The sequence below is a fragment of the Xiphophorus hellerii genome, chromosome 8 (genome assembly GCF_003331165.1).
Source record: "Xiphophorus hellerii strain 12219 chromosome 8, Xiphophorus_hellerii-4.1, whole genome shotgun sequence".
Lineage (NCBI taxonomy): Eukaryota > Metazoa > Chordata > Actinopteri > Cyprinodontiformes > Poeciliidae > Xiphophorus > Xiphophorus hellerii.
The window spans coordinates 6,974,299-7,001,741 of record NC_045679.1 but is presented as its reverse complement, the minus strand read 5'-3'; the positions used below and the strand labels follow the sequence as shown (position 1 = coordinate 7,001,741).

Here is a 27,443-nt window from a genome sequence, read left to right as displayed (position 1 = left end):
TACAAAGTTGTTGCCATTTTCAAACATTAAGTCATTAAGTTAGGATAACCAAAACAATTTCTGTTTGCTAAATGCAACATAAATATGTCATTTGGGGAATGAAACAACTTTACCAGAACATCTTAACATCTTCCTAGAGCAGGATTATGACTATAGGAACAATACAGATCAATAAAGACAAGCACAAGGTAGAACAACTAATATAGTTTAATCCTGAATAAATGACACTCATATAACCACCAGTAAACAGTATCAATATATATCAGGATAAAGATATATAGAAATATGATACATACTAAGAAAACTAACCAGAAAATTCAGACACCAATTTTAAAATGCACCTAATTATTACTTATTAATTTTGTACATCTCAAATGTAGCTTAAAAACAGACTCCTTGCAAGAATAAACAGTTACTATAGCAAGTTTAACGGTGTAAAAGTTACAGAAAGATTGTAACTTTCATTTCAAAGTGCTCTGAATAAGAAAAAGGTTAAAAATAGGCATAAAACATGAGATTCAGAGCTGACAAAGTGGTAGAAAACATTATAAAAGCACAGCATGAATCACAACTTCCTTATAAATTATAAATCACGTTTTTTTCCCCTGTATGAAACATTTACCTTTGATCCAAGCTCAAATGAACAAAAGCTTTCCAAGTACAGATCGTCTCCCTGGCTCTGGCTGGATGCAATTTTAAATGTTTTTAAATCATTAAAACTTCACCATACCATTTATTTTTAATGCGCGTCAAATTGCACCACAAGTTTCATGCGTGCTGGTGGAGCTGAAGAGGCAGAATAAACTTATAGAAAACATGCTCCTGTAACACCAGCAACTCTCTTTAACATTAAGGCAGAAGTGGAAATTAAAGGCGAAACATAATTTATACTGAAGGTAAAGTTTAGAGATAAAACATGAAACATTTACTTATTTATGCCTGTATGAAAAATTTAAAACCATTTCCAATCAAATACTTTTAATGACATGCAAGAAAAGTCAGAAAATTGCTTTGACACCAAGTTCCCAAAATAAAGAAATAAGTGATTAACATTTATTATTCACAGTTAAGATGCATGGATCATATACGTATTAAAGAGCCTGAATACAAAAATGCATAACACATTTTTTTATGTTTCCTAGTAAAAAAAAAGTATAAAATCACCAACTTTAGTTGGTCTATTATATAAATTTCCAAATAAAATGCTATGAAGTTTGTGGTTTTATTGTAACAAAATGTGAAATAAAAAACACTTGACTATATTTCAGACATTTTAGTCATTTAGTAAAAATAACAGGAACAGGTCAGTCCAACACTGTCAGCTGTACGAAACATACGACACCTGAAGGTAACTGGTGTTGCCTGGTAACGTGTACAGATGACAACATAGGTTTATTCCAATGTAAACGTCACTGGCATATTAAACAACGGCATATTTTCAGTATCAGAGTTCATGGCTCTCCAAGAGCTTATTGCTTATGTAAAGTATTAATATCAAAACCACTTTAGAAGTGTGTGTGAGATCATTGTCCTCTTAAAGCACCAATACATGTTTTAAAACATGCTGATTCCAGGTACAGTAAACCTTTTAAACTGTGATATAAACAAATAAAAAACATTAAGATTAAGTGAACATACAGAGAAACAAAATGAAATGTGCAAGGAAAAATACATTGGAGGTAAACCCGGACCTTTATTTATTTATTTAAACAGAACTGCTTTTGAAACATTGTGCACATATTTCTATTAGGTTTCAGGTAAGGATGCTTCTTCAAGCTTGACATCAGGAAGCTTTATGCAAAGGTTATGAGTGTTTTAAATCACAATTTGGGAACTTCGCTGAGGTAATATTAAAGAATATAAAAGCATCATCCTTTATTATTTCATCCACTTTGCAAAAGTGGATGAAAGTGGCAGAAAAACAGACCCACAGAATGATGCTGCCACTGTCATGTTTGATATTTGGTACAGTGTTTGTACACTGTAAAAAAATTCTGTTGTTTTTACAAAAAAAAACTGCCAGCTGTGGTTGCCAGAATAATTCTGTAGAAAACACAGTGAACATGTAAACTGTTTTACTGACCAAACAGTAATTACAACAGTGTTAAATTGTGAAATGAACAGATTTTCCCATAGTTTTGCACAAATTTTTACTGTGATTTGAAAAGGGTTATTTTTGTAATAAAACAGTTTTATCAAGTAATTTTAACCAACTTTTTCTGATGAATTATCATAATAATGCTGTTATTTTACACTTTTTTCCAGTAAGATTTACCCAGTTTTTGTTTGTTGTACAAAAAAACTTCATTTAGTCCTACTGATAAAATACCTTTAAATAACAGATTAAAACTGTTAAAATATCAATTTAAAACATTTTATTAATACTGTCTGAAAAACAGAAATTTGCTCTAAATTTTTTTCTTTTTACTAATAATTATATTTTTAAATATCTATAAGCATCAAATTTCAACAAACATTTCCCACTTAAAGGAAACTTTAAAACACAAGGAAGCCCAATATAAATTGTATCTATGATAATCTTAAAAAAATAAACATACACTTACATGCCTTTGAAATATTTATTTTCTCATTTGTCTTTTCTGAACATCATGAAGCAAATGCACCTGCTGAATAGATATAAATTTCTTCAACCTTTTTAACTTCATCAGAAACAGTATGAGAACCAACTTTCAGCCCCTTTTTTTTTGGAGGGGGGGCTTGAAGATTATAACATACAATACATTTCTATTTCCAGTATACATTTTAATAATAATGTTTGTTTGCTTCAAAAGTTTTTCTTTTTTAGAAACAATTCTATTTTCAAATATCTATAAACATCAAATTTCAACAAACATTTACCAGTTAAATGCAAATTTAAAACACAAGGAAGCCCAATATAAACTGTATCTATAATGATAATTCACATTTTTTTTTAGAAACAAATAAACATTTTAATTGAAAACATATTTTCAATGAAATTCTCATTTGTGCTTTCTGACATTGAGCAAAATTCAGCCACTGAACAAATATAAATATGTCTTTTCAACTTTTTTAACTTCAGCAGACAAGGTGTGAGATGCAACATACATTTACAAATCTATTCAGCTCTGTTAAGATTAAACACTGTCTTGATAACTCACTGACTTTAGTCCTTTCTCAAACATCACGCCACTCATGATCCGAAAGTTCCTGGATCAAGGTGAGTACACGGGGTTCACACGCAGTCTGGGTTTACGGGTTTCTTCCACCTTACTGCCCTTGTCTGGGTTGATTGAGAAGAAACACCTTAAGATAAAGAGGACAAACAGAAAACTACATCAAAATGTGCTTCACAAAGAAATAAACATTTTATTCAAGATATAAAAGTTGTCAAAAGTCAAATTTAACTCCCTACAATTAAAAAAAAAACAAAAAAACAACTCATACCTCTGCAGAAACTCCAGTGTAGACGCCAGCCCCGATGGATAATGTATGTTAAAACAATAATAGCTCCCAAACATCATGCAGAGGGCAGAAATAAAACAGGAGATGTTGTTGTTTCCAATCTGTTGATCCACACTCAGCATGAATTGTTTAGCATGGAAGCAGGATTGACCTAAGGAGAAAGAACAAACAAATTTAGACTCCTGATACAACAAAACAATGACATTTATATGAAAAATAACAAATTAAGTAAAAAGTACAAAAAAAAATATTAGTATAGTAAAAGCATAAGAAAATAATTGAAAAAAAAAACAAAAAAAAAACAATATTAAACAAAATGCCAGATGGACAAAAGGGCAAAGAAAGGGGACAAGACAACAAAAAAGACAACAGGTCAAAGAAACTGGAAAAACAAAAATGAACTCACCACACACAATGATAGTGGGAGTCAGACTAACGATCTTATTTGTAGTTTCCTTGTACAAAACATCAATGTTATCCACAGAAAAATCTCTATGTTTACGGGACATATGAGCTGTGAATGGTGATTTGACGCTGAAAACGTTTTTGCAGGCTTTTACTGGACATGCTACAGGCCGCCCCTCCATTATATGCTCCTTTAAATGAGCAACGACTTCTTTCACAGTTTGGCTTCGGTGCCCACACAATGAAATGGTGCATTTCAATTTAGCAACAATGGCTTTGGCTGATTCGGGTTGTGAAGCCACGTTGTGAACTCGGTAAAAATGAGTTTTAAACGCTGCATATGTACAAAATGTCCGCTTACATTCTGTACCGAGGCATTTGAATACACAACTGGGCTCGTTTCTGTGCAGTTTGCAATGCAACACATAGCCCCTCAATGATTCGAGTGTTTTACAGCAAAACGTACATGTAATCATGTTTAAACAATTTCAGCCTACCCAACAAGTTACACGTGTTGCAGGTGTAGCAAAAAATGATTCGACTGCATATTGTTCCAAGAAGCAATATGACGCCTTAAAAACAAAATTTAATCTCCCCAGAAACACAAATTACCGTGCCTTTTACGTTTGAAGAAAATAAAGCTTAACTTACATTTGCTGAAAGCTGACGAGGTCCAAACAGCGTTGTTTTCTTTGTCGAGGTTTGAGCACAATTCAGCTTCTTCTGAGATGAGAACCGTTGAACGAACTTGTTCAAAACAGCTTTCAGGCGCCAGGTAAGCGGACCAATCAGAGAGCAGAACAGACCGCGCTGTCCAGCGAATGGGAGAAGTTGAGCACAAAGCGGTGATCTCTGTCTTTCTTGCAGTAGCCGAACTTTGAGCTTATAATGGCAACGGTGAAGGTAAAAAATCCAGTGTTAGCAAAAAAAAAATAAAATAAAATAAAATACATGTATAAGCAAGTACATGACTTCCTTGTTGATTCAGGTGTTTCCTCCACGTTAGTCGTGAAATATGAAGAAATGATCCAATCAAAATTGACAAAGAATAAGTAAATGAATTAAAGAGGAAATGACAATCTAAAGAAGTGGGAAAACACAAGTGAATATAAATAGATAACTAGTAAACAAAATTGGAAGTAAACAATGTGGAATCATAATTACGTAATTCCACATTAATTTCCAAATCTATTAATTTATTCATTTATTTCATTGTCCATCCATCCATCCATCTTCCACTTATCTGGAGTTGGGGCAACAGCTTAAACAGGGAAGCCCAAACTTACTTCTCCCTAGCAAAAAAAATGGTAAGCTAGCTTCCAATTCATTTGGATTTAATAATCACAGAATGTAAATGTTAGTTTTTCACTGCTGAAATGTAAAAATGTTGTGAAGGATACAACTTTTTCCATTAAACATACAAAATGTGTGTTTTCCACAACAAAATACAGTATTATTTGCAATTTTCTATTTTAAAATTTACAATAATTTTCGTTTCTACATTATACAACATCATACTGTTAAATGAACAAAATATCATTGTGTTTTTCTTTACAAAATTTTTCTGTCATGATTTCACAGATTTTTACTGTTTATTTTACAGACTTTTTTTTACAGTGATTTGAGTTGATTTTTAAGGATTCTAAATAGATATTAATAGAAAATAATAAAATCTGGAAATGAGGTTTTTGTTTAAATGTTTGGAGGTGTGAATATGATATTTATCATAAATAATAAAAAAGTTGAGAACATATAAAAATTCTGTTTTGACAAGTTCACATTTCTCCATCCCAAACAAAATATCCTGATCTGTTAAAGTAATATTGAGATTTTTTTTATGAAAAAAATTGACATATCTCTCCAGAATATTTTGGTATAATTACAATCCCAAAAAAGATGAACAAGCTTTTCCTCTATATTTTTACAAAAAGTACACATAGGGTCCAAATCCCATTTATATCTTTTTATCAAAAATGCTTTAACAGAATAAACATTGTGAATAATTTTATAAGAAATTTATCTTACTCTATTGTTTATTAAGTATTTTTTTAGAAGTATCCAAGTCCACTTCTAATTAATATTTTCAAAAATGCTAGACCAATAAAATATACAAGCTGGTGAAAAAACAACATCTCGTAATAGAATCTTTCTTAACATTTTGTTGGTTGTTTTCTTACTTAAAAAAGGACAATCATAATCAACATAAATGGAGTTTGGATCAAAATTTGGCATTGAGTGAATTGGATCTGGAGGTAAAGATGATAAAAGTTTAATGACCCACTGGGGATTGTTTCAAACACCACAGCATTTTCTTTAGGGGTGACAGGAAATTGGAAATGTAACATAAAATCAGAATAAGACAATAAATGATCATTTGGATTTAATAATTGGCTTACAAGTAATATTCCCCTATCAAACCATTTTCTATAAAAGATTGTCTTATTTTTGTATTTAATGTCTTCGTTATTCCAGATATAGTATTTATGGGGAGAAAAATTGTGTTTGTACAAAAGTGACCAGCTGAAGAGCATTTGTTTATGAAACGTAGATAGTTTTAGGGGTATTTTGGGTTTATTGTGATTGAATCTAAGAAGAAAGGGTAATCCTCCAATTTTGTCAAAGTTGTAAATGGGAAAAGCATTCCATATAGAGTTTGGGTTTTTTAGAAGATATTTTAAATATTTAATTTTAAATGAATTGTTTAAAGATGTGAAATCAAAGGCGTCAATTCCACCTTTTTCAACTTTATTCATTAGAATATTTTTTTTGATAACATGACATTTCTTTTTCCATATAAAATTAAAGTTTATTTTATTAATATTGGTCTTCCTGGTTCTGTTGCTCTGAAGGAAAAACCTACAAACCTGGTGAGCTCTGACGTCATCTGTTATACAACATCAGTCACATTTACTTTCGGTTTGAATTTCCCTGTTCATGTGCGGCTCCAGACCGTTAGTTGGGTCTCAGTCTGTTGTTTAAATTTTCTTCTTTAACTCTTTGGATCGTTTGAACAAACTGTAAGTTTGATTTGTTTATTTCTTGAAATTTTTCATCACTTTAACTTTTTCCTGATTGTTTTTAATCTCTGACGTTTGGAGAAAAGTTTCACTTCTAATTTTATCTGAAACTTTAATATCTCTGCTGTTTGAAGGCTAATCTACAGGATTATTAGATTATTGATGAACTGGAATCAAACAACATGATGAACAGCTGATGTTTCACTGTTTTCTTCTCCGAACTGATTCATGTTTTTATTTCCTGGTACCGAACTCTAGTCTCCACCATTAACGTCAGCAACAGTTTCCTGTTGCTTCCTTTCAAAATAAAATATTATTAAAATGGGTTTTATTCAGTCAGATGATTAAATAGTTCATCTTTAATGGAGCGAATAATCCACTTGTAGAAATTAATAATTGTGAACTATAAGACTTGTTCAGGTTGAATCAGTGAATGTAAATGTTGCTCCATGTCTCCATCTAGTGGACTGATAGTAGAAGTGCAGCAGCTGATGGCAGCTTCCTCTGCCTCTCTGCTGTCTGACTGCATTCACCTGACACTGATATGAAGCAGAGAAGAAGAGCCAATCAGAGGAGGAGCAGCTGATCTTTTTCCAGCTCTAATGATGTAAAGGATGATCAGAGTTGATGTGCAGATGAATGATGTGTGTTTCCTCTGCAGGTGAAGGTAGAAAGTGTGTGTGAGCTGATGTGAATTCAGCAGCATGGATCAGTGTGAGGACAGAGAGGAGGGAGTCCCTCCCTCTAAAACCACTCTGTGTGGGGAAGATGAGAGCCAGAGCAAAGGTCAGAGGTGAGGTCACCATCTCTAACTGTCCACAGCCCTTTTCACACAGCGTTCACTATATCAGGCCAGAACAGACGTGGTGATGAAGCTGCTGCTGCTCCTCTTTGCTGATTAAGTTTTAATCATCATGTTTCTGTCAGGATCAATCAGAGACGCAAACCAGAACCAGAACCAGAACCCAGCTGTGTGTCCTTTAAGAGCAACATGTCAAAGGATGATTTCATTAACTTTAAATCTCCTGGATCTCCACCATCAGAGAGGTGAGCTGTTTCTAACTGCTGTAACTGTTCAGTTTATATCTGTTATTGTGGCCATGTGATGATAACAAGTTCTGTTGGGTTCTGTTGTCATGAAAACATTGGTCTAAATTTCAAGTTATTTTTCTTTTCATACTTATGTCAAAGATGTAATACGTATGATGTCTCCATGGAAACATGCTCCAATAAGGAACATGTTACTATGAACAAATTAAAGTTCAACTGGCTCCTTTGTACAAAAATCAAACAGGTCCGTTTAGATCCACAGTCTCTACCCAGAGCTTCACTAGTTAACAGAAGTCTCAAAATCTGATCTGATGTTTACCTGACATCAATTTAACCATCATTCATTGGTCAGTTATTGACAACATACAGAAAGAATCTTAAAAATCCTCAGTCAGGACACACTCTTATAAACTATTATGTTGACATGACTTCTGAACCAGAAACATTTAACTGTGTTTTATTCTGTTTTCTATAAGCCTAATTTTTCCAAATGAAACATTCATTTATTTTGTCCGATATTAATATTAACACAAGAACAAATAGACAGAAGTGAATTTTATTTATAGGTTGATATTTGCATCTTTCTCTAAAATCTGACAAAAGACAGATTCATTCTGAAATAAAAAAAATTATGAATTATTTTAATGATTCCACCTCTGAAGTTCAAACATCATTCAACATGGCAGATTATCAACCATTTCTACAGTTAAACTAAATATTTTGTGGATCTGATTGAGCAGTGGGCTTCAGTGTCTCTAACGGACCATCTGGTTCTGATTGAAGCTCCATCAGATCCTCCTTGGATGGTCAGAGTGGAAATGATTCCTGGTTCTTCTCCATGTCAGAGCTCAACACTAAGATCACCAAACTTCTCTCAGTCATTTCAAACCAACATGTTTGTCTCAGAAACAAATCTTTCTGCTCTTTAAAGAAGGCTGGACATTATTCAGGAGGATCAATGATCAGGAACATGTTGGAGGATTGGACCGGTTCTGATAGGAATCATTTAGAACATCAAGCCGATGATCTGTCTGGTTCTGTTGTGTCTCACAGCTCTTTATTTTACAATGAACCACATTAAAAATATCTTCAAAGCAAAACTCAAAGGAAAAATTTTAATGAGTTTCTTTTTTTTAGCAGAATCCATCAGATTTTCACACAAGAAGAATCAGAACCCAGCTGTGTGTCGTTTAAGAGCGACCGGTCAATGGATCTTCCCATTGACTTTAAATCTCCTGGACCTCCATCATCAGAGAGGTGAGCTGTTTCTAACTGCTGTAACTATGGAAACTGAACCAGTAAGAACTCAGATGTTTCCAGTTATATTTACAGAGAGGTTTAATCCATTATCTACATAAATCAGCTGCTCTGTTCTCATGAAAACACCTTCATATCTTTATCTCTGGGATGTTGATGATGATGTTCTGTTGCTTCCTGGCTCCATGTCAGACTAACAGTGGAACACATTTCCACTGGGAAATACCTGGTAAAGCCAGTCTGGTCCATCAGGACTTGGTTCCTGTGTGCATTGTGAGAGCAGTTCAGCAGGGAAGGAAAGCTTCATGATGTGGTTGGTGAGATCTGCTGGAACTCAACCAAACTGAGCTGATGTGGACCATCAGAGGTTCTACTGGTTCTTAGTGGGATCAGCAGGAACATTAAATCTTTACAACTACTTGGATCACCTGGTTCACTGCTCACATCCAGATATTACTTCATGGACATTTACCTTCTGATTGTCTCTGTGTGGACAGATACAATGTGATCTCACTGGCTTCCAGGGATCTACAGGATCCATTTTAAAATCCTCTCTATAACATCCAGGAGAGGACCCCACATGGACACACACCCACATATCTCACACCTCCTCCATGTCCACATCACCTCAGATCTAGTCATCAGAACCTGATGGATGTCCCACACTGTCCTGAAGACCTGTGTGGACAGAGCCTTCACTTCCACTGTCCCCAAGCTCTGGGAAACTGTCTCCACCAGCATCAGATCTAATGACAGTTTGGACTGTTTGAAGTCCAAGTTCAGCATCAACCTTTTAAAATGTCTTCTAGGTGATTTTGGTGTTACTGCTCTTCATCCTTGTAGTTCATCTTCCTCTTTTTAACTTCACTCCATTTTGTTCATATGATGCTCTGTTTTTCTGCTTCAAGTACATTTAATGTGAAAGTCTTCGTGATTTCATTTCTAAATAAAACTGGATGAATATTTACTGACTTCCTAATTGTTCCTGGTTCCTCCACAGAGTGGACCAGCAGAGCTCAGAGGTTCCCAGTTATCCGTCTGCCCAGCATCATCAAACACAGCTGGACTCCATATTTATGGTCTGTACATGAACAACAACCTTTCCATGGGTTGTGTTCACAGTCATCTCCATGCTGCGCTATGTAGACCAGAGGAGTGTCAGTCTGTCAAACATCCATCTGGTGTTTGGCTCCATGATTTCAGTCTGATGTTTCCTTCATCTATTATTCTGTTCCAGATGCTGGAGGACAACATTGTCGGTTTTCTGAAGAATGAACTGAAAAAGATCCATAAGGTTCTGAGTCCAAATGACCCAGAATGCTCAGAGAGTCAGAGACAGGATGATGAGGTGTTGGAAGGTGAGGATGAAGAGCAGAGGAGGAGCAGCAGAGAGGCAGTGATGAAGATCACACTGAACTTCCTGCGGAGGATGAAGCAGGAGGAGCTGGCTGACCGTCTGGAGAGCAGTAAGAGGATTTCTACAAAGGTTTAACCTGATGGATAAATCACACATTTACTGAAATTTGAAGAGATGGAATCACATTTATGCAAAACATCTTCAGAATATGATTTTCTTTAGTTCTTGATTTTATTTTTTGTCTTATTTTAGAACCTCTTGCTGCAGTTTGTCAACATCAACTTAAATCTGGTCTGAAGAAGAAGTTCCGGTCTGTGTTTGAGGGGATTGCTAAAGCAGGAAGTCCAACCCTTCTGAACCAGATCTACACAGAGCTCTACATCACAGAGGGAGGGACTGGAGAGGTCAATGATGAACATGAGGTCAGACAGATTGAAACAGCATCCAGGAAATCACACAGACCAGAAACAACAATCAGACAAGAAGACATCTTTAAAGTCCCACCTGGAAGAGATCAACCAATCAGAACAGTGATGACAAAGGGAGTGGCTGGCATTGGGAAAACAGTCTTAACACAGAAGTTCACTCTGGACTGGGCTGAAGACAAAGCCCACCAGAACATCCAGTTCATATTTCCATTTACGTTCAGAGAGCTGAATGTGCTGAAAGAGAAAAAGTTCAGCTTGGTGGAACTTGTTCATCATTTCTTTAGTGAAACCAAAGAAATCTGCAGCTTTGAACACTTCCAGGTTCTGTTCATCTTTGATGGTCTGGATGAGAGTCGACTTCCTCTGGACTTCCACAACAAGGAGATCCTGACTGATGCTACAGAGTCCACCTCAGTGGACGTTCTGCTGACAAACCTCATCAGGGGGAAACTGCTTCCCTCTGCTCTCCTCTGGATAACCACAAGACCTGCAGCAGCCAATCAGATCCCTCCTCAGTGTGTTGGCATGGTGACAGAGGTCAGAGGGTTCAATGACCCTCAGAAGGAGGAGTACTTCAAGAAGAGATTCAGAGATGAGGCACAGGCCAGCAGGATCATCTCCCACATGAAGACATCACGAAGCCTCCACATCATGTGCCACATCCCAGTCTTCTGCTGGATCACTGCTACAGTTCTGGAGGATGTGTTGGAGACCAGAGAGGGAGGAGAGCTGCCCAGAACCCTGACTGAGATGTACATCCACTTCCTGGTGGTTCAGACCAAAGTGAAGAAGGTCAAGTATGATGGAGGAGCTGAAACAGATCCACACTGGAGTCTAGAGAGCAGGAAGATGATTGAGTCTCTGGGAAAACTGGCTTTTGATCAGCTGCAGAAAGGAAACATGATCTTCTATGAATCAGACCTGACAGAGTGTGGCATCGATATCAGAGCAGCCTCAGTGTACTCAGGAGTGTTCACACAGATCTTTAAAGAGGAGAGAGGTCTGTACCAGGACAAGGTCTTCTGCTTCGTCCATCTGAGTGTTCAGGAGTTTCTGGCTGCTCTTTATGCTCATCGAACCTTCATCAAATGTGGGGTCAACCTGTTGGAAGAAAGATCTCAGAAGTCTTCATTGAATAAACCTACACTAAAGTCTCTCCATCAGAGAGCTGTTGATCAGGCCTTACAGAGTCCAAATGGACACCTGGACTTGTTCCTCCGCTTCCTCCTGGGACGTTCACTGCAGACCAATCAGAGACTCCTTCAAGGTCTGCCGACAAAGACAAGAAGTAGCTCACAGACCAATCAGGAAACAGTTCAGTACATCAAGGAGAAGATCAATGAGAATGTGTCTGCAGAGAAAAGCATCAATCTGTTCCACTGTCTGAATGAACTGAATGATCGTTCTCTAGTTAAGGAGATCCAACAGTCTCTGAGTTCAGGAAGTCTCTCCACAGATAAACTGTCTCCTGCTCAGTGGTCAGCTCTGGGTTTCATCTTAGTGTCATCAGGAAAAGATCTGGATGTGTTTGACCTGAAGAAATACTCTGCTTCAGAGGAGGTTCTTCTGAGGCTGCTGCCAGTGGTTAAAGCCTCCAACAAAGCTCTGTAAGGTCACAGATTGTTACTGTATTTATTGTTGAACAAGTGAAAACTTTTAATGATGTGCTAAATATTGTTTCATGTTGTTTTAGTTTATTTATTGATGCATTGTCTCCCAGATGTCGCCCACAGGGATACATCGGGGAGAATGTCTATTAATATGTAACATCATCACCATAACAACACCATCATCATTATGCATTATTAAAGAAGCAAAACTCTTTCTGCTAAAACTGAGACTGGATTAATTTAGTTTTATTGTGGAATTCAAAAGTTTTGTTGCCAGCCTCCTTGTTCTTTTTAGATAAGTCCTTTAAAGATGGCGACCCAACTATTGACCAAACCATTTCACAACAAAAGGCAACATAAATATGTGCAAAATAAGATAGTTCCTTCAATCTTTCAACAAAGAACATGAATGACTGGAAAGTAAAATATTTTTTTATGAATTCTTTAATAACAGATTTTCCTCCCTGTCTCCTCAGACTGAGTTACTGTAACCTCTCAGAGAGAAGCTGTGAAGCTCTGTCCTCAGTTCTCAGCTCCCAGTCCTCCAGTCTCAGAGAACTGGACCTGAGTAACAACAACCTGCAGGATTCAGGAGTGAAGCTTCTCTCTGCTGGACTGAAGAGTCCAAACTGCAACCTGGAAACTCTCAGGTAATATTTTCTCAATGCTAGTTATTTCTATCCACTAGCTGCTAGCAGAGATTGAAAAAAGTATCTGACCACCCAACCAAATGATTGTAATCAGGTGTTCCAATAACTTCCATGGCCACAGGTGTATGAAAGTAAGCACCTAGGCATGTAGACTGTTTTTACAAACATTTGTGAAAGAATGTGTTGCTCTCAGGAACTCAGTGAATTCCAGAGTGGAACTGTGATAGGATGTGCAACAAGTGGGTTTTTTCATGTCCTGGACAACTGAGAACCTATAAATATGTAGAAATTGAATATTTGGGAAGTATCATAACTTAAACTGAAGGCTGAGCACCAGAGTTTTCTAGAAAAATATTCAGATTTTATTTTGTGGTTTTAAAGGCTCTACATTGAAGATGATAAGAAATAAAGACATACTTTATTTTGTGTTACTATCAGCTTCAATAGCCCCTCTGCTCTCGCCTCACATACAGAGCTGTTGGCTAGTGGTAACACTCAGCCACTCCAGTTTCAAACTCTTCTTATTAAAGTAAGAGTTAGAGTTAAACATAATTGAAATATTGGCCACATTCGACAGAAAAAGGAGCTAAGTCTATGAAAGCAATGTAGCCAGTTTTGCAACTTTTGATTTAAGGCATAATAATGCAGTTTATCATGATTCAGCTGAAGTAATGAAATGAACAAACTGTGGTCTGATTTTTATTAGTGTGTTTCTTCCTCTTAAGCAGTGAAAGTAAATAAAATGTGTTACATGTCTTTTGCTTTAAGTATTTACTTACTGGAGGGTTTTTTGTTTGTGCTGCAGAGCCACAGCTAACAGCTAGCTCCTCACTTCAGCGGCTCTAACGGAGCCTGTGCCGTTCAGCTGCTGTTGCTCCTCCTACACTTTGGACTGAACCATTGTTCTAAGAATGGTGGGGGGGGAAGGGGGGGGGGGGGGTCCTTAAAATTAATTATTGTTCTTTTCTTAGATGAATGGCAGATTTATTTTGTTCTTTGTTTCTATTACATTTTATATTGATATTGTTTAAACACAAAGGTTTCTTTCATGATTTATTTGGGGGGACAATTGCAAGATTACGGGGGTCCGGACCCCCCGACCCACCTGGGATTTACGCCCATGTCCATACAGGTCAGCTTGTGTCCAGTTTGAGTGAAAAGAGGTGCAGGTGATCCACGCTTCAGAGATCAAGCAGTGGCAGCACGAGGCAACATGTAGAGGCACCAGCTGTGTGATTGGTCCACTCTCCTGGTTTTAAATGCATCAACTATAAACCTATCTATAGAAATAAATCTGCTCCACCAGGCCAGTGAAACGATCAGAGCAACAAAGACTCTTGCAATCCAGCTTTGTAAGAAAAAAGAGCATTATTGCAGATCCTTCCTCCCAGGAGTTGTTAGACTTTCTAACCAGAACTGCTCCCAAAAAACTCTTACATATGATTATAAATTGCTCTACTCAGCTATGCATTTTTTAAACTGATTATGATGTTTTTATTAAATGAACAGCATTATTATTCCTTTATTGTAAATGTGTCCTTACTCTACAGCCTCCAATTATTTTTTATTTTTATCTTTTCTTCAATGTTTTATTTTTCCATTTACCTTAAACTTGTTGCTGGTAAACCTGAACTCCCTGCTGTGGAAAAATGAAGGATGTTTCTATTCTGATCCGTTCTATAAGTGACAAATGTTGATTTTTAGTAGTCATGTAACGGAATTAGAGTTTTATTACTATTTCATTTTAGTGAAAATTTAATTTATTGACTTTTTTCCTCTTGTGAAAATGATCAGTTCAGACTTTGGGTTCTTCCTCAATGTTCTCATCATGTGATGAATTGTGTGTCTGCAGCTTATCAGGCTGTTTGGTCTCAAAGAAAGGCTGTGTTTCTCTGGCCTCAGCTCTGACCTCCAACCCCTCCCATCTGAAAGAGTTGGACCTGAGCTACAATCATCCAGGAGACTCAGGAGTGAAGCTGCTGTCAGCTGGACTGAAGGATCCACACTGGAGACTGGAAGCTCTCAGGTATGGAGGAACCTGCTGCAGGAGCAGAGAAGGTCTGATAGAGGAGGAAGAGGGAGAAATGTCTTTAGTCAGTCTGCTGGGAAACATTTTTCTTTCCAAAATCTGTTTATTGTCTTTTACATTCCAAAAGAGACACAGACAAATAACTCACAAGTGCACAAAACCCCTAACAAAACCAAAAGAAAACACATTAACAATGTAAACATTCAAGGTGACAAACAGTTGATTGCAGTGAGACAGAGTACTTTAAGTTTATTATCTCAGGGTGTATGTTGAGACTTAGTCCAAAAGATTTAATCTCAGTCCACAAGCTAGGTATGAGGTGATGGCAACTTCCTCCTGGTTCTAGGCATCCCGACAACAATGTTTTAGTTTCCTACATTTTTCGAGCCAGTGAGTACATTTGGTATTAACATGAGGATAACAGACTTATAGCCACTATAAAAATAAAAACATAAGCAAAATTAACTAGAGTACGTTCAGTCAATCATCATTATGAGTATTTATATTTTCCAAGAATAGCAAAAATTTTCCCATATCTTTTTGAACACACAGTATTTACCCTTAATCATAAAGGTGAGTTTCTCCAAGGCAAGAGATCTTGATAATTTACACATCCAAGTTTTTAATTGGGGTCTGGTTACAGATTTCCAGGACCTGGCTATACTATATTTGGCCTGCACCAAACAGTAAATTATGGACATTTGATCAACCTTGCTTATTTGAGTTTGAGTGGGAAAAATCCCTAAGATACACAACCAGGACAGGGATTAAGTTTGGTACCGACGATAAGTGAACTTTTATCCAAAACCTCCTTCCAAATATTCTGAATCTCAGGACATTCCCAAAGTTTAGTTGGAATGTCAAATTTTTGTTTCAAATCTTCAAAACTCATAATCCCTTTATCAAATAAATCTGAAATTTTGCATAAACCTTTAGCATACCATGTTTTAAAACCCATGTCTTTCCTACCTGGTTCAAATGTCATGTTGCCCCAGATCAGGGAGAATTGGGATAGTGTTGGTATTTCATTTTGAATTTATGTACATCATACCATACTCGGATAGTGTTTTTAACAAATGGGTTGGAAGTATTTTTTAATAACTCTTTGCATTTCCTTGAGTATAGATATGAATTTAGGGATAAAGGAGTGGTATTTATATTTTCTATATTTACCCATGACAGATCAGCTGCTGAAAACCAGCAGGATCCACTAGAGAGCTGAGCAGCCCAATAATACCACTTGAAATTTGGCACACCGAGCCCTCCTCTGTCATATGGAAGATATAATAATGATAAACGTAATCTGGCTCGTCTGTTGTTCCAAATGAAGTTATTTAGGATGGTTTGACTTTTTGTAAAAAAACTGTCAGGAGGATTAAGAGGGATAGCCTGGAAAAGATATAGGAATTTAGGGAGAACGTTGATTTTGAGAATATTTATACGGCCAATCATAGATATAGGTAAGGTAGACCGTCTATCAAGTGATTCCATTATTGAATTAACCACTGGCGTGTAATTTGCCTGAACCAGATCATCTATGTTTGGAGTAATTTTTATGCCTAAGTAAGTAAGGCTGTCTTTTGCCACCTGAAATGTTGTGTGAATTGGAGGATTGTTTCTTTCAGCCTGTTTTAAAAATAGGATGACGGATTTAGATTCGTTGAGTTTATAACCAGAAATATAACTAAACTCATTGATAGTTTTAAGTAGTTGGGGGATTGAGCAATTTAGATTGGACAACATTAAAATAATATCATCGGCAAATAGTCCAATTTTAGATTCAATATCTTTTAGTCTGACACCATGTATGTTTTGATTTTTCCTTATGGCAATAGCCAGTGGCTCAATTCCCAGAACAAAGAGGAGGGTTAGAGGGGACAGCCTTGACGTGTCCCCTACCTAGATTAAATGATTTAGATACAATGTTATTAGTTATAACTGAGGCAGAGGGTTTATTATAAAGTATTTTAATCCAGTTTATGAAATGACTACCAAACCCAAATTGAGAGAGAACTTTGTAGAGATAATTATGTTCCACTCTATCGAATGCTTTTTCTGCATCAAGTGAAAGCAAAGCTGTATCAGGATGTTCATATTTAGCATGAATTATATTCAGAAAATGACGGATACCGTGGTGAACTTGCCGCCCCTTTATGAATCCGTTCTGATCAGGGTCACAAAGGGATGGTAAAAATTTCTCAAGCCTGATTGCTAGAACTTTAGATATTATTTTGGCATCAGAGTTTATAGTGAGATTAGTCAGAAAGATTCACATCTAGTGGGAGATTTCCCAGGTTTAGGTAGAACTGTTATGATCGCATTTCACAAGGAAGGAGGTAATTCTTTAATGGTATAACTTTCCAATAGCATATTATACAGGGGCTGCAATAATTTGTTTTTAAATATTTTACATAGGTCCAAAGGAATCCCATCTGGACCAGGTGATTTTCCTGATTTTAATTTATCTATTGCATTTGAGAGTTCATCCATAGATATTGGCATATCCAGTTCTGATTTAGCTGTTTCACTAAGTGTGGGGATGTTTACACAATTAAGAAAGGAGTCAAATGATGCTTGTGGTTTGCGCCCTTTAGACATATATAATTTTGAGTAATAATCTTTAAAGAGATCATTAATTTTTTAGGATCAGTAGTGTTTTCATTTGCAGCTGTAATTTCATTTATTGCCCTCTCATTCTGCAAAGCTTTAATGAGCCACGCTAGAAGTTTTCCTGCCTTCTCTCCCTGATGGTAGTAGGATTGTTTCAATCTGAATATCTCTGATGAAGCTTTGTTAGTTGATAGTTTGTCATATTTTGCTCTCAATATTAGCAGTTCTTGTTGCTTTTCTTTAGAACCCTTTAGATTTATCTCCAGCTCAGTCTCTTTTATTCGTTCTTCAAGTTTTAGCATCTCCATGATAGTTTTATTAGCTTTATTTTTTGTGTAACTTATCATCTGACCCCGTATAAAAGCCTTAAAGGTTTCCCATCTAACAGATGCTGTAGTCTCAGATTTATTAAGGCTGAAGTAATCATCAATATTTATCTCAATATAATTCAGAAATTTGGGTATTTGCAACCAGTGGGGTTTTAATCGATAAATAGGATTATGTCTAAACGCAATTAAGGGTGAAAATTTAAGCATGCATAGTGAGTGTTTGGAGATCAATATGCTTTTGTAGGCACAACTTTTAATTCTGGTAACCAAGGAGTTTGAAATTAGTAAATAATATATACAGCTATAACTATTATGGGTAGTTGAGTGGCAAGAATATTCTTTCTTTGTTGGATTCTGTACTCTCCATATATCTGTTAAGTTTAGTTAAAATATTGTGTAACCCGTCTACTTTTATGGTGGGACAAATCTAAACCCGATGATCGGTTGAGATTAGGATCTAAAGTACAGTTAAAATCTCCACCAAAGATCACATCACCGTGTAAAGCTGTAATAGAGAGAAACAAATTATTGTAGAAATCAGGGTCATCTATATTAGGACCATACAGGTTAACCAAAATTAAGTTTTGGTTCATCAGTGAGGCTTGGATTATTATGAATCTCCCAGCAGGATCTATGATGGTCCTTTTTATACATATAGGTAAAGATTTATGAAGAAGAATTGCCACGCCCCCAGCATGTGGAGAAAATGAGCTGGAAAATACTTGACCTGTCCATCTTCTTCTTAGACGTGCAACTTGGTTTGTAAGTAAATGTGTTTCTTGGATAAAAACCACTTTTGGATGGTATTGTTTAAGTCTATTCATTACTTTTTTGAGTTTGATCAATTTCCTAAGGCCTCTTACATTCCAGGAGATCACATCAACAATGGACTCAGTACTCATCTCCTTAATGTCCATTTATCAGCTCTTTCTGTTTTTTGTCTCAACTGTAGGAACTTGAAATGTACAACTTGAAGAACATTGCACCTTGAGAACACTGAACATTTACAAACACAAAAGACTTTCCTGAGATTTCCCACCAGTGGGAATCTCCACCTCCCCTTTATTCTGAGACTTGGCTTTGCTACTGATCCCAGAACAACAGGAGCAGAAAAAACGTTTACTTAAACAACTCGCACCTCAACCTTAAACTGCGAACCCCGACCATGGTATCTAAAACTTATTCCCCACCGCTAAGAGGGGGAGACTTAGTGGAAATGTGTATTGTCCAGGATCACCGATCAATTGGAGTATTGATCCTTATTAAACCTCGCTGGCGCCATCTAGCGTGTAAATGTGGTTACCCGTCAGTTTGTTTTGTTTCCCGTATAAATTTCTCCACCTCCGTTGGCGTGTGGAAGAGGAAGCTTTTACCGCGGTGGAAAATCCTCATCTTTGCTGGGAATATCAGTCCAAAGTTTATATTCAGATTACGGAGTTGTTGTTTCACCCGGTCGTTTTGTTTCCGTTGTTTCACCACATCCGCGGATAGCAGGGAAGAACATCACATGGCCGCCGTTGTACATCACCTTTCCTTTCAGACGGGCTGCAGTCATCACCCTCATCTTGTCTTGATAGTTTAGTTATTTCACGATGATCACGCGTGGCGGGCGGCCTGGAGCTCTCTGGCCCTGCAGCCTGTGGGCCCGCTCGATAATGGGGGGGATGGAAACGCGTCCCGCACCAGGACCTCCATCAGCCAGGTCTGCAGAAAAGCAGCGATGTCCCCTTGCTCTGTCTTCTCGGGTAAACCCACGAGTCTCAGGTTGGATCTTCTGTTTTCAAGCTCGTCCACCTTCAAAGCGAGATCCTGGGTTTTCTTTTGTATGGTCGCTTCTTTGCCTGTTAACGAGGCGACGCCGTCCTCCAGGTTGCTAATGCGGGATTCTGCAGAGGTAAACCTCTCGAGGAATACTCCAACTGTGTCTTTAATTTCTTGATTTGAAGTTATAATCTCCCGTAGTTGCCTGGTAAAGTGAGTTTTCAAGGCTTGGATAGCTTCCAGGAGGTTAGCTTCAGAGGTCAGGGAGCTAGCGTTAGCCTCCTCCATGTATCGGTTTCCGCTTCGCTTCCAGCGTCGGATCCCTCTTTGCTGGTTGTTTTCGCTTTTAATTTGTTTACTCGGCATCTTGGCAGGTTGAATTGAATCCCAGGGAGTTTGCTCGTATGGAACATGTCTTAGCAGTGGTCTAGATATCTAAATGCAGGATATATTGGTCGGAGCTCAGAGCCCAGCAGCTGCTCAGTAAGACGCCATAACCGGAAATCCCTGCTGGGAAACATTTAGTTTGAAGCTAAATAGTTAGCTTGTTGCTCAAAGGAACAGCTTTTGTCAGTTGCTGCTCAGTTTTCCATCTCTGTATCCAAGCAGTTAAAAAGGGAAAGATGAAATCTGAGATTCTCTCTGCTTTGCTTGAAGCTGGTGTTTTCCCTCAAACCAGCTCTGATGCTGTTATTCAGCCTAGATTTCCACTGGACTCTTTCTGTTAAAACTGACACTGGATTCATTTAGTTCATGGTGGATTGTAATATTTCTCTTGCCAGCCTCCTTGTTGTCTGTTGTTCAATCCTTCAAGACAGGAGAACCATCTACAAAATGATCCAGTTCACAATAAAAGTCAACATAAAAATATGTGAAGTAAAAAGTCATTTCAATCTTTCCAAGAAGAAAATTCTTGACTGGAAATAAAGAAATAAATATTTCTGATTTGCTGAATAACATATTTTTCTCCCTGTCTCCTCAGACTGAGTTACTGTAACCTCTCAGAGAGAAGCTGTGAAGCTCTGTCCTCAGTTCTCAGCTCCCAGTCCTCCAGTCTCAGAGAACTGGTCCTGAGTAACAACAACCTGCAGGATTCAGGAGTGAAGCTTCTCTCTGCTGGACTGAAGAGTCCAAACTGCAACCTGGAAACTCTCAGGTAACTCTGGGCACTTGACAAATTGCTGCATCTTAGGAGCAAAAAGAAACATTATTACAGATCCCAGCAGTTTATTGGCTTTCTTATTTATTCCACATGTTACAAATCCGTCCACCATCCACCAGTTCAGACCTTGGGTTCTACCTCAATGTTCTCATATTCTCATCATGTGATGAATTGTGTCTCTGCAGCTTATCAGGCTGTTGGGTCTCAGAGGAAGGCTGTGCTTCTCTGGCCTCAGCTCTGACCTCCAACCCCTCCCATCTGAAAGAGTTGGACCTGAGCTACAATCATCCAGGAGACTCAGGAGTGAAGCTGCTGTCGGCTGGACTGAAGGATCCACACTGGAGACTGGAAACTCTCAGGTATGGAGGAACCTGCTGCAGGAGCAGAGAAGGTCTGATAGAGGAGGAAGAGGGAGAAATGTCTTTAGTCAGTCTGCTGGGAAACATTTTTCTTTCCAAAATCTGTTTATTGTCTTTTACATTCCAAAAGAGACACAGACAAATAACTCACAAGTGCACAAAACCCCTAACAAAAGCAAAAGAAAAGACATTAACAACTTAAACATTCAAGATGCAGCGCCACCTGGTGGTGTTGGTTCCCTGTCAGAGCAGCTTGGAAATCTGAGAGGAAAGATGCAAACAAAGACTCTCTGGACTGTTGGATCTGCTGGTTCTGGTTCCAGATGCTCCTTGGACACTTTCACAAGCCATTACTGCAGCTGCTGGATTCAGGATGAAGCTTCTTCTTCTTGGTCTCATTGTAAATGTGTGCAGCAGCGTCACCTGGTGGTGTTGGTTGGTAGAGGAAGTGCTGAAAGGTTGGAGGTGTTTGTCAGAGGTGTGTGATGATGGAAGCCTCTCCCTGGTTTGTGAGTCTGAGCTCAGAGATCAAATCTTTGATTCTTGTTGAACTCTTTGTTGAATGTGATGCAGCTTCTCCTTTTTAATGTTTGTATTTCTGGATATTACAGTGAGGCCACAGCAGGTTTTCAGCAGCAGGGCTGTTTAGTGTTTCATTCCTTCATCTGTGTGTGGGAGTGTGGATGGAACAGGTATCCAGGTGTTGTGTCAGAGTTTAGATTGATTGTATTTTAATGCTGATTATTAAATCAGGTTGAGCTTCCAGAAATGTTTCCTTAGTTTCCTGATGTCCTTTTAGGCTTCAGTGAGTTTCTTCAGGTTGTTACTGAGGGATTTCCTTTCTCCTCTCTGTTGGAGCTTTTCCTGTGTTTGGAGAAATGAGTTGTGCTGCAGCAGCACCAACTGTCCTTCCTACATCCACTGCAGTTTGCAATCCAAATGTTGGACTGTTCCTGTCTCAGTGGAGGACAATGTGTGTCTGAGAGACATGTAATGTCCATGTTTGCTGCTGAAAGAGACTGATGGTCTGACCCCCCTCCTCCTTTCAGGGTGGAGCCTGCTGGAGTCCCATTCTTGACACCAGGTCTGAGGAAGTGTAAGTGTGTTTTTCATCTGATTCATGACAACAAAGCAGCTCACATTCAACCATCTTCAAACTGTCACATCACTCATTCAGGAGTCATCACCAAAGTGTCAATAAATGATCAATAACTGCAGCTGGATTGTGTTTGTTCTCTCCATCAGATTCCTGTCAACTCACCATCGACACAAACACAGTGAGCAGATACCTCAAACTGTCTGAAGACAACAGGAAGGTGATATGTGTGAAGGAGCTTCAGTCATATTCTGATCATCCAGACAGATTTGATTACTGTTATCAGCTGCTGTGTAGAACTGGTCTGACTGGTCGCTGTTACTGGGAGGTCGAGTGGAGAGGAAGAGTTTATATATCAGTGAGTTACAGAAGAATCAGGAGGAAAGGAGACAGTAGAGACTGTTTGTTTGGATATAATGATCATTCCTGGAGTCTGAGCTGCTCTGATGTTGGTTACTCTGTCTGGCACAATAAGATAGGAACTGGTCTCTCCTCCTCTGTCTCTAACAGAGTAGCAGTGTATGTGGACTGTCCTGCTGGCATTCTGTCCTTCTGCAGAGTTTCCTCTGACTCACTGATCCTCCTCCACACCTTCAACACCACATTCACTGAACCTCTGATTCCTGGATTTAGGTTCTGGTCCAGTTCTGGTTCCTCTTCAGTGTTTCTGTGCTGAGTTGAGTCTAAAGAGTCTAAAGATTTTCCTCCTGTCAGAGAAACTCTCTCACTGTTGAACAGATAGTTCAGTCTCTACAATCTATTTCTTGGTGAAACAATTCTGATTGAGTCCTTGGAAACTTTTTCTTCTTCCAGTCCTTTAAATATGGAAGCTGGGATTATTCCAGGATTATTCCAGGATTATTCCAGGATCCTCATGTTTTTCTGTCTGTTTCCAGTCAAAGCTTCACACTGAATATCAAGATGTTGTTTCTCTTATTTTTTCCTTTCATTCATCAGATTTCATTGAAATGTTGATCAGTTTTTCTCAATCACTGATCATTTTCTGTTTCTATCGGCTCCTATTTTTCTCAACATGTCAGATTTGAATATTAAATCTTCCTTTTGTAAATTTGCTGCAGTTTTTCTTCATGTGTTTTAAATAAAAACATTTTTCTTCTGCATTTGGTTCATTTGCTGCTCATTCTGTTCTTTTCCTGTTCAAATTTAAATATTTGCATTAAAAAGATTTTTTCATCAACTCTGCCTTTCAGAAAGTCCTGATTTAAAGTAAAACATTCCCATCCCATGAAGGTCAGAGGTCAATGCTTTGAAGCCTAAAGTGGGAAAATCTTCATATTTTCTGTTTCATTCAGAACTTCTACCTGAAACTCAGAACCTGCAGAACATTTTTCTCTTTGGAGGAAAAATCCCAGGAACTGGAAGATCAGAGCAGAATGAAAACTGGAGATCAGTGTTGGACAGAAAAGGTCTGATCGCTGCATCTCTGCTATATTTTACAATTATATCTGATAACAAAAAGTAAACCTGTTTTTAGTGAATAAACCAACATGGATATGACCCGCCACAGCGCCAACATGGGCCACACCTGATTCAACCCAAACCGGAAAATAAAGGATTTAAGTGGAAAAAGCAAAACCCAGTAAAATCAGCAGCTGGTTGTGATTAAAATGCAGTTTGTTGCAGAGGTTCAAACTTCCTGATGGTGACCTCTCCTCCGTCCCTCACCTTGTCTGGCCGGTTTTAATCCTCACTGCAGTGTTAGACTGGAGCTCATCTCTCAGATTAACCAGATTAACACTGAGCTGCAACAGGAACCAAACGTCTCTCCTCCAACTTATTTCACTGATTAATAACAAGGTTGGATAAAAACATTGAGCTGAGCTTCTCATTCCTTAAAGAGTCATGAAGAAAGACTCACCCTGGAACTGCAGAAAAGAAGTTAGAAGGTTTAAAAATAGATGGAAAAACTTTGTAAATATATTCTAACAAGTGATTTAATTATCTGGTTTTGTATCTTTAAATGTATAAAACTGTATAAAAAAGGTGTAAATGGTTAAAAATCTTCAGAATGAGCCAATTTTTAACCTGATTAATCATCACAATAATTCTTTGTTGGACCGTCGCTACGCGGTACTGAGGAGGAAACTTTAAAAAGTTTTAATGTAACTTTCTCTATGTCCTAACATGAGATAATCTGAGAGAACAAATGGAGTTCCTCTGCCTCCTCCCTGTGTTCTGCTGAATTACTCTACTGGGTCAGAAACAAGCCATCAGAACCAGAACAATTAGCCATGAGCCTGCAAGTATTGGACATGTTTTTGTCTAAATGAGGGGATTTTATGGCTCCATTTTGCCAGATCACATAGTAGCATTTCTACCTAAAGCCAAACATTAACAGCCAATCCATGTGATCGGTATCTGTGATCGGCAGTGATCGGACCTCATGGTGATCAGAACCGGCAGGTAAAACCCTGATGGAAGCGTCTCTACCCAGGAGTAATATGATGGTTTAGAAGTTCATTGAAATCTTTTCCGTTTTGAAAGAAGCTCACATTTGGGGAACTTGTGAATGATTACATTATTTATCATACTTGGTTCTGCTTAAAATAATTCAATTCAACTGAATTATTCTGTTGTCATTATTGTTCTTACATTTGGGAGATTGAACATTTCTGTTTTTATTCAGTTTTTAAAATAAAACTTTAAAAAGTTCAGAAAATAAAATCAATCTACTGAACTTTCTGATTTTATGAGGATCTGTTTGAAATGTTTGTTACAAAGTTGATTACTGCATTAATTTTGATGTGAATTAAATTGGTGTGTTTAATTTGTGTTTTTTGTAATGTACTGTTACTGGATGTAATACTATTTTTATTTTTTAAAGGATTTTGACCCGTTTACTGGCCGACATTTATTCTATAAATCATTTGGTGACCAATTAAAAAGTAAATGTATTGAACTAAAAATGGAATATCTAATTTCTGGAGCAGAAATATTAATCACTAATACAGTTTCCTCAAGTGACTGGAGTTTATTTATTTTTAACACAGTTTGATGAAATGGTGAAGAAAAATATAAGACAATTATAAATGGAACTGGTTCATTTTTGGGGAAAAACTGTCATAATTGTCAGAAAAATACAAAGAAAATTAAAAACTTTGTTTTTAAACACCTTCAGTAAAATTAAACTTATGAAAAAATGTTTAATAAATCATGGAAAATATTTTATTTTAAGATAAATCACGGTCGCACCACATGACATTTTTTAAGACCACAGTCGAATCTTATTGATAAAAAACCTCTGAAAACGTCTCATTTTAATTTTTAATTATAATTTGTTAGGAAAATTATCCTCCTGTTCATTTACTCATGAGTTTATTTTACAAGTTATGTTTTCATATTATTCCTTTTCATATTATTCTTTTCATATTATTCTTTTATATTATTACTCTCATATTATTCTTCTTTTTATATTTACTTAACTTTTCTTTCTTCTGTAGTATATTATTAACTTTGTTTAGGATGTTTGCTTAGAAGCTAAAAACGTTAAACATTCATGTGTTATTAGTTCCATATGTAACTGATTAGTTGTGGTCAGCCACATGCCCTTATAAGGGCATGTCCATAGGAGGTTTCAGAATGTAAAGACGGTTGGTCAATTCTCTGTGTGACTGTGTGAAGAGAAGCCCAACCTCCTTTTTCTATACAATAAAGAGAAATGCAAAGAAAGAACTGGCAGAATTGAGTCCAGACAGTGTTTGACAGCGATTCGTCGCGTCTGTTCTCAATTCTCCTATTCTGCAGAAAAGAAATCAAAAGAAACCTAATCTCTGTCTCTGGCTGATTCTTTGCAGGTTGTGACAAAATAAACCTATCATTTTTGGGGGCTCGTCCGGGATTCCCAACATACCCGCCGCTGACAGACGGAGGACAGACGCGCTGAAAACTGCCGGCAGTCAGGTTCTTTAACCTGAAAGTCCCGGGGGGTAAATTCCCCGCTGGGCCAGTGTCTTAGGTCAACCTCTTTCAGCCAACGGCGGATTGACGGGACTCAGAACCGAGACAGAGCAGGAATCAGCCAAGTAAGTAAATGTGTGGTATCCGGGTGGTTTCAGTCCCCCGTTTGATGTAAAGTGAAAGTAAAGAAGGGAAAGTATTAAACACACACGAAGGGAAAGAAACCTGTGAAACCTTTAAAAACACAGTGGGAAAGCAAGTGGTGGGCCTTGTTGGGGATGTGTAGCAAGAATCCTCCACTCAAATCATTTATTGAGTTGAGTCGAAGCGAGGATTACCACGACAAGAATTTAACCACCACCCCACTTCCAATCCCCCGTTCTGTAGCGTCCACCCTAGGTGTCATAAAGAACGGGACGAAAACACTGTAAAAAATGGGTTCTTCACATGGGAAGGTGAAAAGTCTTAAAGGGGATGAAAAGTTTATGTGTGAGATGGAGCCAGGTAACTTAAAATACCTCGCTAAATGGAAAAAAAAGTACGGAGTAAATGGTGTATTGAAAGTGGAACAATGGAAGGACGTGGTGTGTAAATTAGAAACAAGTGTTAGTTCAAAAACTGGTACCAGACAACAGAAAAAATTAAAGGAACTTGTAGTTGCACGTAAGTGGTTAACCCAGGCACAAAATAGACATAATGCGCGTGCTAAAAATAAATTAGGCCGAAAAACCGAAGCTTTGTTTGTTAGACCAGAAGATGATGAAACTCAACCTCGAGCTCAAGTATGTGCACAAAAAACCCCACCCCCAGCCTTTGACCCAAAGGAGGACGCTCCAGAGGCATTAAGGGGGGGTTTCAACAGGCCAGCCTGAAAAACTAGAAAAAAAAAGAGGAAACCTTGGGTCCCTCTCAATCTACTCGCAGTAAAACAACCCCAATAACTGCTAAAATCCATGTACAA

At 37.6% G+C, this 27,443-nt stretch overlaps 2 protein-coding genes and 1 long non-coding RNA gene across 3 annotated transcripts in view; 2 read left to right on the top strand and 1 right to left on the bottom strand.

Moving 5' to 3' along the window:
• Nucleotides 1-3,066: 3,066 nt before the first annotated feature.
• LOC116724640 (uncharacterized) lies at nucleotides 3,067-3,589 on the bottom strand. The gene is made up of 2 exons (XR_004340196.1): nucleotides 3,427-3,589; nucleotides 3,067-3,285 (listed from the first exon to the last, which is right to left on the bottom strand). It is a non-coding gene; the product is annotated as an uncharacterized LOC116724640 (long non-coding RNA).
• A 3,168-nt stretch (nucleotides 3,590-6,757) lies between these two features.
• Nucleotides 6,758-27,443, top strand: part of LOC116724472 (NACHT, LRR and PYD domains-containing protein 3-like) — a 331,270-nt gene continuing 310,584 nt past the window's right edge. Inside the window, exons 1-4 of the mRNA XM_032570190.1 lie at nucleotides 6,758-6,866; nucleotides 7,528-7,659; nucleotides 7,794-7,870; nucleotides 9,077-9,173. Coding sequence (XP_032426081.1) covers nucleotides 7,571-7,659; nucleotides 7,794-7,870; nucleotides 9,077-9,173 — 263 coding nt within the window. The 5' untranslated portion in view covers nucleotides 6,758-6,866; nucleotides 7,528-7,570. The remainder of the gene's footprint in view (nucleotides 6,867-7,527; nucleotides 7,660-7,793; nucleotides 7,871-9,076; nucleotides 9,174-27,443) is intronic.
• LOC116724473 (NLR family CARD domain-containing protein 3-like) lies at nucleotides 7,827-23,240 on the top strand. The gene is made up of 10 exons (XM_032570193.1): nucleotides 7,827-7,913; nucleotides 9,741-9,982; nucleotides 10,174-10,252; nucleotides 10,411-10,639; nucleotides 10,783-12,565; nucleotides 13,045-13,218; nucleotides 20,930-21,103; nucleotides 21,295-21,468; nucleotides 22,518-22,564; nucleotides 22,714-23,240. Exons 2-10 carry the CDS (start codon nucleotides 9,972-9,974, stop codon nucleotides 23,238-23,240), a joined length of 3,198 nt encoding a protein of 1,065 aa, XP_032426084.1. The 5' UTR covers nucleotides 7,827-7,913; nucleotides 9,741-9,971.